The sequence below is a fragment of the Protopterus annectens genome, chromosome 6.part1 (genome assembly GCF_019279795.1).
Source record: "Protopterus annectens isolate FY-2018-M chromosome 6.part1, PAN1.0, whole genome shotgun sequence".
NCBI lineage: Eukaryota > Metazoa > Chordata > Ceratodontiformes > Protopteridae > Protopterus > Protopterus annectens.
In genome coordinates, this window is record NC_056738.1 from 258595304 (window position 1) to 258616135 (window position 20832).

At 40.7% G+C, this 20832-nt stretch overlaps 1 protein-coding gene across 1 annotated transcript in view; it reads right to left on the reverse strand.

The window, feature by feature from the left end:
- Positions 1 to 20832, reverse strand: part of YIF1A (Yip1 interacting factor homolog A, membrane trafficking protein) — a 466700-nt gene that overhangs the window by 233986 nt on the left and 211882 nt on the right. The window contains exon 5 of the mRNA XM_044075685.1: positions 3430 to 3487. Coding sequence (XP_043931620.1) covers positions 3430 to 3487 — 58 coding nt within the window. The remainder of the gene's footprint in view (positions 1 to 3429; positions 3488 to 20832) is intronic.

Below are 20832 nucleotides of genomic sequence, written 5' to 3' on the forward strand. Positions count from 1 at the left end.
GTACCAGGAAAAGTCTTGAGTAGAAACCTTGTCCTTTTTCCTCTTCTGGTACAGTTTGAATAGCCTTTATTGAGCCTCTGCCCACTGATTTGAGGGTAGATCTGGCCAACCGTTTGGGGTTGGTAACGTGTGGAAGTGAAATCTGTATCCTTGGCAAACTATATTTAAAACCCATTTGTCCTGGGTAATGAATTCCCATTTTTTTGCCTGCAGAGCAATCTTTCATCCCTAAAGGAGCAGTCAGTTGAGAAGTGCTTGGAAGTTTTAAAGTTAAGTCACTGAGACAGTTTACCACAGGAGTCTTAATACTCCCTGATTTGGAAGTGGGAGGCCCCCCCACTGCTTAGTCCTGTGTGTACCCTGGGACTGAAGCCTGGGTGTTCTGCTGGTTCTGGGTTTGGACTGAGAAGGCCTGGAGGAGGCAGAAAAGGACCAATTCTTAGGGGGCCAATGCCTACTAAATCTTGGAGGCTGTACTTTTAGGAAAACGTTAACAGTTTGCATAGATTTAGCTTTTTCCTCCATCTTTTTAAGAACTTCTTCTGCTTTGTTGCCAAACAGGCGGTCCTGATTTAAGGGAGCATCCAGCAATTTAGCTTTAACATGATCTGGCATAGATTGCTCCTTAAGTCAACTATGCCTTCTAAGTACAGACCCAGTGACAGTAGCCAGGAATCAACATCATTTTCTGTTTAAGCAATCCAATAATATGCTGCTGATACTTTAACATATGAAACTGGCAGTTTAAGGCCCTAATGGCCAAGGTTGCAGAAGTGTATACCTTCTTACCACATCTATCCAGCGCCCTGGAGTCTCTATCAGAGGAGGTAGGATTTTTGGCAGTAGTAGCCTTAATGCCCCGGGGTCCCTGTGAATTGGTCTCAGGATCCGCAGTAGGATTTTTAAAAAGGAACTTGTGAGAGTCAGGAACCCTGTAATATTTATCAGGTTTTCTGGGAGCAGGAGGTAAAGAGTCAGGGGCCAAGCTAGATTCCGAAAAGACATCATCAACAATGTCTAGTACAGGAGGGATAGCTAAAGGCCTGTGTTGGGGCAGGAGTAAGAAATTCCTAAGCCTCTTTTTAGAATCAGAGTAATCCTGGCTTTCCCAGCGAAAATGCTCCCTAAGAGTATGCAAGGTTTCACCAAAAGAGAAATCCTCTGGGGGACAGAGGGAATAGAGTCCTCTGCATCAGAATCCTCATAGGTAGATAAGGGTAAATCCTGGTCATCAGAGGGAGCATAAATTTCAGAATCCTGGTCAGAAGTCTTCTTCTTCTTCTTTCTGCTTTTCCCGGTTAGGGGTCGCCACAGCGGATCACCTGTCCGCTCATGATTGGCAGTGGAATTTTACAGTGCTGAGTTGCCAGCCCAGCGCCCAACCTTCCACAGAAGGCACACACATGCACGCACTCATGCCTAGGCCCAATTTATAGTGTCCAATCCACCTACAGCATGTCTTTTGGATGTGGGAGGAAACTGGAGCACCTGGAGGAAACCCATGCGACCACAGGGAGGACATCCCAGACTCCGCACAGAAGGCACCCCAGCCGAGGATCGAACCGGAGAATCTCTTGCTGTGAGGTGGCAACGCTAACCACTGCACCACTGCGGCCACCCAGAATCCTGGTCATAAGTATCATAGGCAAATTCAGTCCAAGGTCTCTTAGAGGGGGAAGTTTGGCTTCCCCTGATTAAAGTAATAATGTCTTCAGTCATTCTTATTTGTTTATTTGGGCATAGAGGCCTGACCATGCGATCTGGGTGTTGGTTTTCTAGGCATGGTTTGAGTTTTAGGCCTTGAAGAAGAAGATGGCGTTGGTTTAATATCCAAGTCAGTAGGCCTGAATACACCCTCAGAAGCCGGTGCCTGCACAGCGGCTCCGGACCCATCCAAGGTAGAGACATCCGCAGGTTCCACAGTTGAAACATCTTGCGGCATACCGGACTACGAATGGGTCTCAATAGAGGCCTGCGAATCTGAAGTAGCGGGTATCAGGGGCTGCGAAAGCGCCTCACTGAGTACTGGCGAACTGGCAACTGGCTTAGGAGAAGGGTAGTCAGCAGCTTTGGACCTAGGCAGCCTGTATCTGTCTTTATCTTTGCATTTTTTCAGAATGTCGGTAGTCAGACGGCTTACCGAAGACATATCTGGATAATTGAACTGAGTACCAAAATATTTAGAAGCGTAAATATACCGACAACGATTAGTTTGTTGCTTAAATAAGGCACAAAACCGACAGCAAGGTACGTCATGGTCAGGGCCTAGGCAAGGAATACAGTACGAATGAAAATCTTTATGAGGTATTTGCTTTCCACAAGAAATACAATTATTGGCTTTTACTGACATCAGATTAGAGCAAGAAAAAGTTTCCCCAATGGGGTACTTAGCTTTAGTTGAAGACTTCGGTTCTGAAACTCGAAAACGAAAATTTCAGGAGTCGGACGATCGGCACTTGCGAACTGCTTCTGCTTCAGGCACCGCACGGCAAGAAAGACTGGTGTAATGGCGCCGGCTGCATGCTTTATACTCCTGACTACCTGACGTCATGGAAGATGAGACAGCAACTGATGCAGGACCCAAAACTTTTGATAATCAGGCCGACTGAGGGCTACTGCAAGCAGATAACCCAAATGTGATGACTGCAACACTGAAACACGAAGAACATCAATGAAATACTAATGTTTTGATAGAATTAAATCACAATGCTGGATTATAAAGTACCATCAATACACTGAGGTAAATGATCAAACACTGCAGATATATTCAAAGTGTAATGAAATGAGCCACTAAATATTCACGGGATCTCCATAAGGTTCCAAAATGTATTCAACAAAAAAGGAATACTAACATGAATGTGTGTAAGTACATTTCTACATAAAGTGAATTACTGCATTCATGTTGTTCAGTGTACATCATCCCAAAGCCAAACAGCAGCATCTTTTATTGAAACTCCACCTCCAAACATGTTTTTTCTACTATTCCTACGTAATCTGGAGGAAATCATAATGTAAGTTTCGCCAGTGTTGTGCAGCTATGAAGAGAGAAACTTACTCAAGTAGAACAGAAAAAAAGACACCAAAGATGAACATAAAATACATAGTCATGTAACAAAGAGCTTGGCCTGAAGACACCTGACTAAACATGTTTAAGTCTATTGTAATGTGACTAGTTAATTGTGCACAAGAATGCGATTATTAATTCTATATCTAAGCAAAAATGCAGTGCCTGTATTAGACTTTGCTGAACCAATGTGACAATTAAAATAGGTATTCTTCCTTTTTAACATTAGTTTTCAACCTTTAGAAGAGATAATAAAAATGCTCTGTGCAACACAAACTTCAGACAAATCGAGTGGAAATGACAGTAAGGTCTAATGATCTTCACTCCATTGTTATCATAAATATTTCATGGGTAATATTACTGACCTTTGCTGTATTCCCAGTGCAACACCTGCTAATAGGATATAAGTGATAAAGGCCATAGCTGTATAAAAAAAAAAAAGTTTGATTTACCACAGGTGTGTTAGTCTTTTTCAGATACATTAAGAAAACAGCTATTTTTCAAATGAAGTTTGACAGCTACTTACACATATACAAAATAAATGGAGCAATACTAGATTCTAAATGGTAATACCACTGGTTACTACAACATAAAGCAGTACTACAACTTGCAAGCATTTACATGCAACAATATCATTCTTTGGCAATCAAGCCAGTCAAGTGAAGGCAGTGAAGACAGGTATACTTTGTGTAAGGGCTCACAATGTTACAATATGAGGTACTCAAAGACAGGAAGGGGAAGCACATGGAGAATTAATCCTCCTTTGGAAGAACTGCATAAACAAGAATTAAAACTCAATGTATATAACAAGAAACCAACTGGAAAATTGCAACGCTTTCTGATGAGGCACTGCCCAAAACATTGATCCACTGGAAGAGTGGGAACATAAGATCAGCTCAAGAAAAGAATGTACAGTTGTGCAAGTAAACTTACTAATATGATTTTCAAATGATCACTGCTGAAGTAGCCTTAGCTATATGGGTTATATCCTGAAAAGGATAAAACAGCCGCCCGGCTTTAAAAGTTTCAAGGCACCTTCCACCCACCCAGTCAGTCAGCGCAAGTTGCATAAAAAAAAAAAAAAGTTATGTACTTACCATAACATTACATCTGTGTTGTCCATTTTCATTCTTCCTCAACTGTTGGGTTTGGATGTGATCCTCAGATCTGACTGGCAATTACTAATGCTCGAGGTCACCAAAAAACCTGCGAGCTCCTCCCTTATCCATAATGCACCAACCCCTAACATACCTTAGATCTTGTTTGCTGTATTACATAAAGTAGAAAGAAATACTATAACTTTCCGGACAGAACACCATATCTAGACCTCGATACTACGGTGAGTGGTGTCATTACAGTCTCTCATTCTTCCAAAAGTTCATAATGAAAAGGGTTAGGGGTTGGAAGGCGGGAAGTTGAGGAATAATAAAAATGCACAACACAGATGGAATGTTATAGTAAGCACATAACTTTTTTATCTGATGTTGTCAATTTTTCATTCAATCCTCATTTGTTGGGACAGAATCCCCAGCTACCTAAAATCCAGGGTGGACTCTAAGGATATTCTGGAGCACAGCTGAGCCAAAGGCTGCTCTTCCCGTTGAGACCAGATCCAGTTTGCAATGAGTGATAAAGATATGAGAGTTTGCCCAAATTGCAGCCACACACATAGTCCATGGAAGCTCTAGAGAGAAACACTGAAAAAGTGCCATAGACCTAGTTAAGAGGGCTATTAGAGGTTTTGTTAAGGTTAGACCCAACTTGTTATAAATAAATGATATGAGCCATCTGGCTAAAGTTACCTTTGCAAATGGTTTGCCCAATTCAAAATCTGCAAAGGACACAAATAACTGATCTGTCTTCCTAATTTATTTTGTCCTATGTTAAGTAAAAACAACTGTCTGTGAACATCCAAGGAATGCAACATATATTCAACCTGTGTTTGCAAATTTAGAAAAGAAGACTGGCAAATGAATGGATTGATTGATATTGGATTCTGACACCACCTTAGGAAGGAAAGACCCACTGGTATGTAATGGGACTCTATCCTTATGAAAGAGCAACTACTGAGGTTTAGATGACAATGCTTTAAGTTCTGAAATTCTTCTAGCAGAGGTAATGGCCACTAGAAAGATAGTTTTCCAGGTCAGGAACTTAAGATCGCGTTTAGCTGATGGTTCAAAAGGATAATGAATTAAAGCTTGCAGTACCAAGTTCAAATCCCATGGTGGAGTAGGATCTTTATATGGAGGTCTGAGCAGCAGTGTCTCTCAAAAATGCTTTATGAAGTTTAGAAGAGGCCACAGAAGAATTCACAAATCCAATATGAAAGTTAGAGACTACTGATAAGTGAACTTTAATCGTTGAGGAGGTAGCTCCCTCCTTAAAAACTGTTGCCAAAAATTCAAGTATACTATGTACAGGAGCTGAGAAGGGGTCAATGCATTTTTGCTGTGCCCAGCAGACGAACATTTTCCATTTACTCATGTAAAGTTTTCTTGCAGAAGGCTTACGGGAAGATAAAAGAATATGATGGACGTGGGAAGACAGCATCAGCTGTCTGGCTATTAACGGAATTGGAAAAACCATGCAGTCAGCTTGAATTTTGAGATACCCGGATGAATTATACCTGTCAGGTGAGACAGGAGGTCGGGAATTGGATCCACAATCCAAGGTTGGTAAAGCAGATGAGGCCACAGGAAGGGGAACCAAATCTGTCGAGGTCAGTACGGTGCAATGAGGATGACTTTGCTCCTCAACCTGGAAGTTTCTGCAACAAGTTTGGAATTAGGGGTGTAGGTGGGTAAGCATACAGTAGACTGGAGGGCCAATCATGGAGTAGAGCATCCCTCAGTGATTCCCCCGGAGGAGGGATTAGGGCAAAGTAGCTGCTACATTTGTTGCTTAGGGGAGAACCAAAATGATTGCAGCAAGGCTGGCCCCATTGATGGAAAATCATTTCTGTCACTTTATTGTGAGAAACCACTCTTGAAATAGAAGAATGGACCTGCTCAATTTGTCTGCAATCACAATGGACTTCCCCAGAATGTGCAATGCTATGAGAAAGCGGTTGGATGAGATCGCCCACTGCCACAGTCTGAGTGCTTCTTGACACAAGGGGTAAGATCTGGTTCCTGCTTGTTTGTTAATGTACCAAAATACTGACATACTGTCTATCTGAATCGCAACTGTCCCTAAAGGCACAGAATCCTGGAAGGCCTGCAATGCTAAGAGGACTGCTGTTATCTCTAGAACATTGATATGCAAATTGGCCTCTTTGGGGGACCAAGTGCCTTGGACTGTTTTCCCCAGGAAGTGCCACCCCCACCCAATCTCGGAAGCATCCGTGGTTACTATGGCTTTGGGTTGAGGGAGAATGACAGGACAGCCTTTTAGAACCTGATCTGACAATCCACCACCAAAGGTATTTCTTGCATGCCTGAGTGATTGTTATATGTGCTGACATGCGCTGGTAAAGAATCGACAATTGTGCTGCTAAAAGACACTGGAGAATTCCCACATCAAATCTTGCTACAGGGACCAAGATTATGGCAGCTGATATTGATCACAAAGCTTGAAAGATTAATTTGCCTGAAATTTTGATATTGTGAATTATTTTCCGAGCCTGGAATCTGACAGCCTGCACTCTTGAGAGAGGAAGAGAAGCTGTCACTGACGTTGTGTTTAAGATTACTCCTATGAATTCCAAAGTTTCAGTTGGTTATAACTGTGACTTATTGTAATTTACTGCTATCCCCAGATGAGAACAAGTCTGGATCAGCTCATCTCTTGCTGTTATTAATAGATGCCTGGTCGGGGCGGTAATGATCCAGTCGTCTAGATATGGAAACACTCAGAATCCCTGAAGTCTGTGGTGAGGCCAAAGGGCAGTCCTCTGAACTGATAGTAAATGGGTCCCATTTGAAAGCATAAATACTTTTTGGACTGTCTGTTCATTTTTATATGACAGTACTCATCCTGAAGATCTATTGAGTTCATCCAGTCATCCTTGCCCAGAAAGGGTAGACTAGACTGAACCGTGACCATCTTAAACTCTGTACGTTGAACTGATTTGTTCAAGTTGATGAGATCCAAAACTGGTCACCACTACTCTGTTTTCTTTGTCACTAAAAAAAATATTTAGTAAGTTCCAGATTCTATATGGTCTGGTGGAACCTCTTGGATGACTCTTTTTCTAGCAGCTTTTGTATTTCCAGTGCTGCTTCTTTCCTCTGACTGGGTGGAACATACGGAATCTTTCATACAGTTGGAGGTGGAAGGGAAATGGGAATTATACAGCCTCTAGAAATAATCTTCTGTACCCAAGTATCTCTTGTTAAATCTAGCCAGGCTCTATGATGCATGTATAGTCGACCCCTCGATTGCCTCCAGTGGGGGAAAATTGGGCCTCCTTTCATTAGCATTGATAGGGTATGTCAGAAAAAGAATCTCTGGATCCTTGGTTTTGCAGGCGTCCCCTTCAGTGTTGGCATCCTCATCCATTTGAATTCCCCCTTCTGCCCCTGGGGGAACTATCTCCAAGTGTATCCTAGAAAGGACCCTGGGACTTCCTGAACCACATTTTTCATCTACACCATTGATTTCTAGAACAGGATCTTTGAGGGGTTGAAAAATGTATGCCCACTGCAGAGAGGGTCTTTCCATCTTTTTCACACCTGGATAGGATGTCCTTCACTTTTCGGTCCATACAACGAACTGCCATCAAAGGGAGCATTGATTAATTAGGTCTTGAAAGGCACTGCACAATCACACAAGCACATTCAGTCATGCCTCCTGGTGGAAATGCCTAAAGCTGCCTCCCTTGAGGCACCCTCAGATGCATGTGAGATAAGTCTCAGAGGAATTTGAAATAGATTGAAGGGTAGCCAACTGAGATGCTACAGAAGATTAAGCCTCAATAGCACTGGTCCCCGCAAGGGATTTTGAAAGTTCCTTGATCAAATCCCTTTGCAGTCTCGTAAAATGTGCCAAATAATTCAGCAACCTGACAGCAAAGTTCGGTGAAGCACAGATATACTTCCCAAACCTGCCCGTCACCCTCGACTCCCTGTTAGGGGGATGGACACATGAACTTTGCTCAGAAAGTTCCTTCCTAGTGGCCACCACCATGACCACAGTATTCACAGCCACCCACTTACTCCAAAATTCCTTCCTGACCAAAGGAGCCAGAATCTGATCTGGCCTCTTAGGGATTGGCTCAACTGACTCAGGTTTCTTCCACAACCGCCTAGAGACGAAATCAATGAGCTCATCGGTGGGCAGAATAACCCAGGGCATAGATGGCCAGCTCCAAAAGCTTCCAGAAATTCTGACTGCTCCGGTGAAGGGTTGCTGGAAGACGAACACACCTTTCTGCTTAAGGATCTTGAGAATTTCTCCAAATGAGACATCTTCTGGAAGTGACTGTGGGGACCCTTCTCCCTCAATGAAATCAGTACCCTCCATGACAGACTCTTGCGGAGAGGCCAAATGCCTCCTCCTGTACTTCCTCTTCCAAGGGACTCCCTCAGTGGGATGTTCAGGTGAAGTGTCAGAAGAGATTGTAAGACCCTGTTGGGTGGTCTGGAGGCCTTGAGCTGGCTGTCCCTGTGGTGCAGAATGATGTGGCTCTAGGCCAGAGACATCTTGGAACTAAATTTGAGATTCGAGGGGGCCAGCTCCATCTGTCCTGTCAGAACAAAAAACATCCTCTTCACTACCTCAAAGGCAGACTGCTCCAGAGAGAAGAAAGACAGCAGCTTCGAGAAGGCAGGCTTCTAGATGTCTGCCTCACTTTGTCCCAAGAGAAACCCCCCCAAAGGTGGAAGCCTGAGACGAGCTATCAAATGTCAAAGCTCCGAGGGACAGAGACAGCTCCAAAAACCATGGATTTGACTCAAATGCCTTGGATCCAACAAGGCAGCTTCGGCTCAGAGAGTCACCAGGATCTGAAAAAATCAGAGCCGGTGCACACAGAGAAGTCTTCTGATCCAAAGATAAAGGTATCTTTGGATCTGAGCCCGACGGACCCAGAAGGTTTGGACTGAGGAGCTGGAAGAACACCCATCTATATCTATGCAGAGAGGAATCTCCTCATCATTCTGCCCATATCTTCCTCAGTTAGACTCTTGGAAGAATGAGATGAGGTAAAGGATGATGACCTGGAACAATGTCTCTCCAGGAAGGGAGAGGGACCCTAGAAGGTACTGGACCCAATGCCAGAGAATATTTTATTCTCTGTAGTATCTTCAGATAGGAAGAGCTAGGATCTGAAGCTTTTTTCGTCTGATGAGAAGAAGACAGAATCTGAGCAGATTTTGGATCCGTTCTTGTTTTTTTCTTTGGCAGTTCCAAAAAAAGGAGTCAAAGAAATCAATGGTCTTGGAAACTTAGTCAAGGTCTCATTAATTTTAGTCTTGGGGATTGAGCTCCAAATACAGCCTCTTTGAATGAAGATGGAAATAGAATTAGTTTATTTTTTTCTATCAGCTATGGCCCTAGGATTGAAATTCTTGCAGATAGAACAGTCTTCTTGAAGATGTTGTGGGCCTAAATAAACACAAAGCATGGGCATCTGAAAGTGGTAATTTATGCTCACACTTTTCACGTTTCTTGAAGCCGGCAGGCCCTTTTTGTCAGACATGATGGCCTTCAAGAGAAAATAGAAAAAGATGACATTTTTTTTTAAACATAAGGAAGACAAAGGGTTAAGGAAATACCAGCAATTGTATGAAAAACTACACAGACGTGTACAATAGAAAAAATTATAAACTGTATGAAAAAATATATATCTATGGGTGTGTACATATGGTTTGACATCAAAATGTTGTAAAACAATTACAAGAACTTGGAAGGTCGAAAGGGACTCTTTCAAGGTGTCGTAACATTGATTTTTAAATGTCTGAATCTATAAGAGCCAATGCTTGTGTACATACCTCTCAACTGTCCCCGATTTTCACAGATGTTCCTGATTTTGACTCAATTTTTAGCTCTGTCCCTCTTAACCCTTCCTAAAAGTGGTGACGTCTGGAGAAAAATTAATGAATTACACTTAATAAATTATGACAATAATTAGAAATAAGTAGAAAGTATAAAAATTTCAACTGGGACCAGGTACCTCAGAAAAGAAGTAAAACTCGTAGAAACAGGAAAAAATTGGCACTGAGGTAAGGCTCCAGGCTTTAAAAATTTATTGACCAAGAAACACAGAACACAAGTGCTTTCACCAAGTAGGCTTCTTCAGGTGTACTAAATTAGAATACTAACATCTCTATTTATACTAATTGCCATATGAATCTCCAGGTCATTCTTAAAGGCATATTGTAGTAAAATACATTACACATGGAATCAAGACTTATAACATAAAAACATACATATATAAATAAGTTTAAAAACACTTAAAAACAAATATAAAATCATATGTGAAAAACATATGCACATTCAAAAGAACCATTTCATCCACGCAAAGGTTTATTCTTTAAGACTGGTTTCAAAGGAATGTTTTCATTTAAACCATGTCCTGTAGTTGCCCTAAGTCTAATTATCCATCTCGCTTCTAAATTTTCAGTGTGTATCTAACATCCCCTCCTTGTATGCTTTCAAATGTCCTACCTATAGCCCTAAAAGAAAATGTATGTTGCATACTAGTATCACTAATGTGTCTAGTAAGAGCATTAAAAGTGCTGCCTTTCCTTATGTGATATAAGTGTTCTTAGTAATTAAGTGTTCTTAGTAAGTAGTCCTGTAATTAGACTTAGGGCAACTACAGGACATGAAAACATTCCTTTGAAACCAGTCTTAAAGAATAAACCTTTGCGTAGATGAAATGGTTCTTTTGAATGTACATGTTTTTCACATATGATTTTATATTGGTTTTTAAGTGTTTTTAAACTTGTTTATATATGTATGTTTTTATGTTATAAGTCTTGATTCCATGTATAACGTATTTTACTACAATATGCCTTTAAGAATGACCTGGAGATTTATATGGCAATTAGTACAAATAGAGATGTTAGTATTCTAATTTAGTACACCTGGAGAAGCCTACTTGGTGAAAGCGCTTGTGTTCTGCGTTTCTTGGTCAATAACTTTTTAAAGCTTGGAGCTTTACCTCAGTGCCATTTTTGCTGTTTCTAATACTTAGAAATAGACTTATTTTACTTCAGAAAATGCATATGAATTCATATTATCTTAATCTGCCAATGCGTCAAGTTAAAAGCACACATATTTTAAAAGTGTCCCTGATTAATTCTCAGTTTGTCCCCGATTCTGTTGAAATTGGTCCCTGATTGGTTGACAGCTATGCTTGTATGCATCCGCTCTTGTGGATTTATTTTGAATGGAAATCGCACTAAAGTGGTATTCAGGAAATTTACCCTTTCCCTCACTGTTGTGTGATCTCGGAGTTAGTATACATACAAGTAGCAGGGGGTGCAGGGGGCTTGCTCCCTGCACAACGTTCATAGGATATAACCAGAAGTCCAGGTAGTTTTGGTAAAGTCAACATTCCCGAGTTGTCGACTTTCCTAAATTACCACATTTGGATTTTACGACATTCTAAGTCGGGTAAGTGATGACTCAAACAAGTGTGTTGCGAGATTTTGACAGTAAACATACATATGCATATATATATATATATATATATATATATATATATATATATATATATATATATATATATACATACACACGTGTGTGTGTGTGTGTGTGTGTGTGTGTGTGTGTGTGTGTGTGTATGGATCCCTATCACTTTATCGAAGTTCCAAAACTCTGAAGACCATATGGCGGAGACCATATGACCGAAGTTTTGGAAAGTAAGAATGAAAATCTTGATGTGGTATTTGCTTTCCACAAGTGAGACAATTGTTAACTTTTCTCTGATATCGGTTAGAGCAAGAAAAAAGAATCCCCAATGGGGCTCCTCGGCAAGAAAGACTGATGTAAGGGCGTCGGATGCCTTATTTTATACTACTGACGACCTGATGTCAGTCCTGGAGTGACAGCAACCAATGCAGAAATACTAAGCCTCTGGTATTCGGGCTGACTGAGGGCTATCCTGGCAGGGATAACCCAAATGTGATGACTGCAACAGTGAAACACGAAGAAGGTCTTCAAAACAACAAAACAATTAATAAAATAAAATAAAATAAAACAACCTATCTTTACTTTTTTGCAGGGGGGCAAGCGACCCTGCCCCCCCACAACCCCTGCTACTAAAATATACCAACTCAGATATCGCACAATAGTGAGGAAAATGGCAAAATCCCACGTTCTGCACTATACGACGATCTCAATAGAAAGTATTCGGAGTTCAAGAACTTCGGACATATGGTCTTCGGAGTTTTGGAACTTTGATAAAGTGACAGGGATCCAAAGTGATAGGGATCCATACATGTTTCGCTCTCTATATCTATATACGTATGTATATATAGATATGTATATATATGTATATCTATCTATATATATATATATATATATATATATATATATGTATATATATGTATTTGTATCTATATATATATATATATATATATATAGATATATATATATATGTATATATATATATATATATATATATATATATATATATATATATATATATATATATATATATATATATATATATATATATATATATATATACATAGATATATATATATATATATATATATATATATATATATATATATATATACATATATATATATACACATACATACATACATATATATATATATATATATATATATATATATATATATATATACGTTCATAGGTTGGTACTAGGCTATCAGCCCTAGGACCTATGCAAGCCTAGCCATAACAATTCCCTGGATATTTCTTCCCACAATATTTACTTCTCTGGGCCCCTGTCTAGCAGGGCGACTGACATGATCCTCGGGATGAATATCCTATTTCCCATCCAATCATCAAGGTTCTTTTTGAAGAGGGCCAATGAGGCGCTCTGCTGATATGTATGGGCAGTTTATTCCAGAGTATGGGGAGTCTTTGGATCAGGAACCTATCCCTCCAGCATGTTTTGTTCATTGTGATGACAAGGTTTAGATCCCTGGAGCGTGTGGCTCTGAGGGATTGGGATTTCTTTAAGTGGAGCATGTCCAACAGCTCAGGGTTTGACATGGCCTTGTATGTTAAGCAGAGATCGCCTCTGAGTAGACGATATGCCACAGAGTATAGCTGGAGTTTTTTAAGTGCATGTACATTATATATATATATATATATATATATATATATATATATATATATATATATATATATATATATATATATATATATATATATATATATATATATATATATATATATATATATATATATATATATATATTTATATATATATATATATATATATACATATATATATATATATATATATATATATATATATATATATATATATATACACACATATATAAATACACACACATATAAACAGTCCTGGGAGTCAGTCCCACAAGGCTCAGTCCGGGTATTCTTGTTCGGGTACATATTCTGAGGTAGTGACCAGGCTGACTGTGGCTGACCGTCGCGAGATGACTGCATCGACTCCATAATCGACTCTCAGCCCTCCACAAGCCTCCTCCAAAAACCTATAGAAACAGACAGAGCCATGGCCTCAGCCTAATGCCAGAAGCTAAATGCCAAAATATAGTCATCCCTCTGGCAAAAACAAAAAGCTCACACATTACCACATAGGTCCATTAAGCCTGAAATTGAAGAAGTAATTAGGAGTAATTAGGGACCCATGATAGCAATCTTTGACAACAAATGGCCAAAGTGGTTGAAAAGATTTTATATAGCCTAGCCATCCTATGAAGGAAGGGATTCACATCTAGATCACATGAGGCCATCGCCTCTTTACTCATCCCATCATCAGCCCAATGTTCGCATAACGCCCCTTTTGGGATGCACTTTTACCAGACACCTGCGCAACTGAAAACCCCAAAAGTACCTCACCCAAAGGATCCAAAGGGCTCAAACAGATGCCATATGCTGCCGGGTTAAAGAAACTCCAGCTCTACTGGCATACCGCCACAGCAGAGACTCCATCTGTGCCTGATCGATAAAGCCAAGCCATGTCCGAATTAATGGACATGCTGCACCTCAGAAAATCCAAATCCCGTATCAGCCACAGCTGGCCGAGAGACCTCAGAAATCAGCAATGAAATAAATAGGGACATGGAGGGGACACTTCATAATAACAGGGCTCCCTCATAAAATCCCAAAATCCCAGAGCAGAGTCCAGAGATGGCTCATTGACTCTCTTCAGTGGATGTCTTGATGAGTGGATGAGACGTATTTACCCGGTATCACTTCTGTGTCACTGTTCATATCACACAGGCACAGTATGCAACTAAAGAAAGGGCATAACAAAATAAAAAGCCAAATATATATATATATATATATATATATATATATATATATATATATATATATATATATATATACATATATATATATATATATATATATCTATACACACACACACACTTTGTGTCTTTCGGCTTTTCCCGGTTAGGGGTCGCCACAGAGGAACTCCGGTCCGCTAATGACTGGCAGTAGATATATATATATTTTTTTTTACGTGCTGGCTTGCCAGGCCTAAAGCCACACAGAAGACACTCTAACAGAGAATCGGATGGGCAACGTCTAACTGTGAGGCGACAACACTACCGCAGCACCACCACCGCAGTATTACATATATATATATATATATATATATATATATATATATATATATATATACATATATATATATATATATATATATACATACATATATATATATATACACACACACACACACACACACACACACACACACACACACACACACACATAATCAGCATAGACAGCCTAGCCTACAAAGAGGACTGAAGATGGACAGAAAGGAGAAACAGCAATTAAAGGCTTCAAGTACCAGATCCCAGGCGAAGTCTATCCATTCCAAAAGAGCACCAAGTGACAATGTAGAAAGGTGGAAGGAGGGAGAGGTGTTGGAATCAGATGAAAACAAGACAACACGGATCTAACGTTATGGTAAGTACATAACTTCTGGAAATGTTCAAGGTTGAATGGGACAAGCTACCAAAAACAACTGGGTGGCATCAAGGAAGGATATTCCTGAGGATGGTGGAGCCAAAAGAGGTACAGGTACTGGAACTCCACTATATATCCAGTTTGTATTGAGACACAAAGGTATGAACAGTACACAAGTAGTTGCAGCCCAAATGTCTTAAGTGTAAAAAAGCAGAAGAGGTACCTATAGCCCTTGTTGAATGGACCTTTTTGTGTGTGTGTGTGTGTGTGTGTGTGTGTGTGTGTGTGTGTGTGTGTGTGTGTGTGTGTGTGTGTGTGTGTGTGTGTGTGTGTGTGTGTGTGTGTGTGTGTGTGTGTGTGTAAAAACACTCCCAATTTGTCATAAAAAATATTATACAATCTGAATGCCACCTAGATAGGGTGACCTTTGACACACTTTGTCCAAGTTTTGCTTTAGAGAAAGCAACAAATAGCTGATTAGATTTTATAATGTCGCTAGTCCCGTGTAAATAAACTCAGAGTTGTCGAACTTCTAGTAAGCGGAAGGTACACTCTCCTCATTCAAAAATTTTGGAAAGAATAGTGGACGAGTGGTAGCCTGGTTAAGGTTCACTTCAGATGCCACCTTTGGGAGAAAGTTTGCATTCATTATCAATGGTACCCTATCCTAATGGAAGACTACATAAGGGGGTTTACAGGATAATGCTTGTAGTTCTGAGATCCACCTTGCAGAAGTAACTGCCACCAGAAGAATATCTCAGTTGGAATACTGTTCAAGTCCACATCGGCTGCCAGATCAAAAAGGACTCAAGGTCTACAACATTACTATAATGTTCCATAGAGGAGCTGTCTGCTGTAGGAATCTGCTTCACCTCTCTTCAGAGGACCTTTACTGGAAATCAGACAGGGTGAAAGAAGATGTGGTTCAGAAACTCTCAGGAATTAAACTAGGATGCTGCTGCGGACAGATTCTCTTGAAGTGGGAGGAGAGTTTCAATAGACGTCACTCAAAAGGCAGAAGTGGTTGAAATCCTATCAGCACTCCTAAAGGGTTGTTCAACACTCTGGAGACAGTTGGGGAATGCTTATCTATGCACTCTCAAGTCTAGCAGGCCATCACATCCACAGCTGGATCAAATCCTGCAAGAGCCCCCCCCCCCACCAAATTCAATTTCCCTTTGTAAGGGTCTGTCCCGGTCCTAATCAGTTTGCCTGCCACAATGTTTTGCTCTGACAGGATGTAAAGAATGTGAAATTTCTGTAGTGAGATTGGGCTGATTTGCTATACCCTAGGTTACCATGGCTAATCTGCACAAAGGGTAGTATCTGGAAACTCTCATTTGATTATGTACCACATCACTGTGGTGCAGTCTCTAATCACTTGTAATTGCCTTGGGGATCACAGATGATTGAGAGAGTAGAATACCTTTATGAATGCCAGCATCTCTTTTATGTCTATATGATTTGGTCTACCTATTTTGTTCCAAAGACCCTGCAATTTTAATCTCAGAGACACTCTCCAAGCAAAGTCTGAGGTGACAATAATTACAGACAGTGCTAGAGCTGGAAAGGAAAATGGGGAACATGGATTCAGATAAAACTTGTGTTTCCACCAAAACAATTCCCATTTTACAATTTCCAAAACTGTAATCTGGAATAGAGAGGGGATACTGATGCTGGGACCATATAGATTTTAGGTACCTCTGAATCTTTCCTCATGTGAGGTCTTGCTAGAAGAATCATGAAAATCATAGATGCCATGAATCCAAGTATCCTGAGGAATTTCCTTGCTGAAGTCCAGGGCTGAGTGGAAACACTCAGGAACAGATCTAGATATAAATTTACCTTTTTCCAGTGGAAGAAAAGCTCTTTGAACTGCAGTATCTAGGAGACATCCCTGGAAAGCAATACTGTGAGAAGGAGTCGAACAAGACTTTTGAATGTTCTTCTAAAATCCAGACTGAAGGAAAAATCTAATCCAAGGGACTGTTTTCACACACTTTGAAAAAAACGCTGTAAAGATAAAGTCATCCATATAAGGAAGAAGTACAGTTGTGTAAGAACTTAACATAGCAGATGTCTCACTGATCATTGTTGCCATTTTACTAATGGATGGGGTAATCTTCCAAGAATTCCCATCAGTGTGATAAAGCCTTGGCCTCCAATGTATGACCCAAGTCCAAAGGTAAGAGGTACATAAAGGTATGTATGAATGCAAATTACTTCAGAATTTGCTTGCCCAAGACCAAAGCACTGAAGCAAAAGTAGCAGCAACTATTACACAAACAAAAGGAAGGAAAGATAATGAAGAGGTCCACCCTAGCCAGGATGGCCAAACAAGCCCACAAGGGGGGAGAAGGGTGGATGTAATACTGCAAAAATGATCAGTAGGGCATCTACTACTAAGTCCTTACACAACTTTACTATGTCCTTCCAAGATCATTGTTGTAGTATTACTAACTAATGGGACAGTACTAAAGGTATGAAGAAAGGGAGGAGAAGGGGAAGAGTTGTGGGCCAAGAAGCATGCATTGTCTCTAGAAAACACTTCCAACTTGCAATGTTTAGTAGAAATGTGATCTGAGGACCATGTAGCTGCCTCAATAATAGTCCTATACTCCAAACCCTTGAGGGCTCCAAAAGATGGTACAGCCCTGATGAACAGAGGTGGGTAGGCATTCCTATGAAAGGAGTACCAAAGGAAATGGCTTTGGAAATCCAGAAAGAAATTATTTGCTTAAGAGACTGGCAACACCATTTTTTTGTCTTGAAATGACACAAAAAGGTGGTCTGATTTCCTAATATCTTTTAATCTTAGCCAGGAAAAATGTAAGCAGTCCATGCACATCCAATGATTGAATTCTTTCCCCTCTGTTTTAAAAGGGACGAAAAGAGCAGAGGAGAGTATTAATGGATTGGTTCAAAGACAACTTGTAAACCGCCTTGGGCATGAAGGAAGAAATAGTTCTAAAACTACCTCTATCCTTGTGGGAAACAAGGGTGGAATAAAGTACAGTTGTGTACGCTTACCATAAATGTAGATGTTTGAGTGTATTCACTGCTGCAGTCATTACATGTGGGTAATCTGCTGGCAGGTCGCCCTCAGTCGGCCTGAATATCAAAGTCTTGGGTCCTGCGTCGGTTTGCTGTCTCCTCTTCCATGACGTCAGGTCGTCAGGGGTATAAAACATGCAGCCGACACCATTTTCTTTAGTTTTCCTTGCCCCAGATGTCAGGTGCCCCACAAATGGGGAGAAAAAAAAATATATATATATATATATGCTATATATATTTATATATGCTATATATATATATATATATATATATATATATATATATATATATACATATATATGCAATTGTAACAACATAAACTTTACCTTCATCTAAAAGCAAATACACCACAAAGGCTGTAGAATATAGTGAAGGAAAGAAAAGTTCTAGAAAAAAGGGGGATGGTGGGTGGGTAACCTGGACTGCAACAGTGAATACACTCGCACATCTACATTTATGGTAAGTGTACACAACTGTACTATGTTCTTCATGTTTCACTGTTGCAGTCATTACATTTGGGTAGAATCCCAAAGCTATGGATGGGAGGCTGGAACTAAACAGCATTAGGAGCGGCTATAAGGCCCTGCAGAACTGCAGTGGCAAAGCCTGTCCTGGACTTGGAGAAGAGAGGCAAATGATAATGCTTTGTAAAAGTATGAACAGAGCACCAAGTAGCAGCTTCTAGAATGTCTTTGGTTGGTCCCCCTCTGAGAAAAGCTGCTGAGGTAGATGAAGCCCTGGTGGAATGTGACCCGATACCCTTGGGCACCGGTTTACCATGATGCAAATAGCAGAAACAAATGCAGGGCTTATCCACTTTGAAATAGTCTGCTTTGAAATAGCCTTCCTCTCTGATCCTGCAGCAAATGCCACCAGTAGCTGCTCAGACTTTCTTAGAGATTTGGTCCTGTTTAAGTAGAATCTTAGCTGTCTGTGTACGTCCAAGGAATGCAGAATCTGCTCCCCCTTGTTCTGAGGATTTGGGTAAAAAGTTGGCAGGTGAATATTTTGGTTAAGAGCCACACTGGATACCACCTTAGGCATAAAGGAAGGACTGGTCCTGAGGGACACCCTGTCCAGGTAAAATGTAATAAAAGGCTCCACAGCCATGAGGGCCTGTAGTTCTGAAACCCTTCTTGCTGAAGTGATTGCCAGAAGGAAAGCTGTTTTCCAAGATATAAACTTTATATCCGCAGTGGCTGCTGGTTCAAATGGAGGCAGGGTGAGCTTTTCCAACACAAAATTGAGGTCCCATGCAGGAGTTGGTGATCTACTGGGGGGTCTTAAATTGTTGACCCCTCTAAGATACTGTCTTAGCAGAGGATGAGAAAAGATGGGAGGCTCTGTGTTGTAATGAGCTGAGATGGCAGAGGCATGGATTTTTATTGATGAAAAAGATAGGCCCTTGTCAAGCATCTCAGTCAAGTACTGTAAAATCTGAGGAATATTTGGCTTTGCTGCGTCAGCCCCTTGTGCTTGGTTCCAAGCACAGAATCTCTTCCATTTATCAGCATAAGATTTTCTAGTACTAGGCCTTCTGGCTTCCAAAATGACATCCATCACAGGTTTACTGAAAGGTGTTGTTTGAATAATTACATGATCAGCCATGTGTCAGATTCAGAGTTTGGAGCCGAATGTGCAGAATTTGATTGCTCCGCTGAGACAGTAGATGAGGTATTTGAGGCAAGTACCAAGGACGGAGTTGAGACATATTCCTTAGAATTGGGTACCAGTGCTGGCGAGGCCAGTCCAGGGCAATTAGGATCATTTTTGTTTTTTCCTGTCTGACTTTTAGTAAGACCTTGGGAAGAAGAGGCAGAAGAGGAAAGGCGTAGACTGATAGGTTTTTCCAACTGAAGGATAGAGCATCCACTTTCCATGCTTGTCTGTGATAAGTCCTTGTGCAGAATTTGTCCAGTTGATAATTCTGGGTGAGGCAAACAGATCTATGTCCGGACTCCCCCATTTCTCTGTTGTCATGCTGAAGACTTGTGGATCCAGTTTCCACGCATGAGGGTCCATAAGATTTCTGCTTAGGTCATCTGCCAGAGTATTTTGTTTTCCTGGCAGGAATTGAGCTTGAAGATGTACTTGGTAAGTCAAGTCTGTGTCCCATAATGCCATGGCTAGTCTGCAAAGGGGGTAGGAATGTGTACCCCTCTGCTTGTTTATGTACCACATAACCGTGGTGTTGTCCGTCTTTATCAGTAGTTGTCCTGGATGAAGTAAGTCCTTGAAGGCTGTCAGGGCATTCTGAACAGTTAACTTTTAGTTATGTACTTACCATAACTTCGGATGTATGGGATCCATCTCGCCTACATTCATAACTGATGGGTTCGGAGCCGATCCCTCGGCTCCAACTCGGCCACTATATAGTAGAACGAAGTCTCTAATTGGCTGGGCTACCCCTTATCCCAGAATGCACCACGCCTGCTTCCCCAGATCTTGTTTGTTCGCTTTTATATACCTACATCCAGGCACAGAAACATACCAACAACTGTAACAACCAAAGTCCTTCAAGAGAAAAACTCAGTAAGTAGCAACATTTCCTCTAAGTCCAATGGGAAGGGGGAAGGAGGGCGGGTACGTATGAATGTAGGTGAGATGGATCTCATACATCCGAAGTTATGGTAAGTACATAACTAAAAGATGTA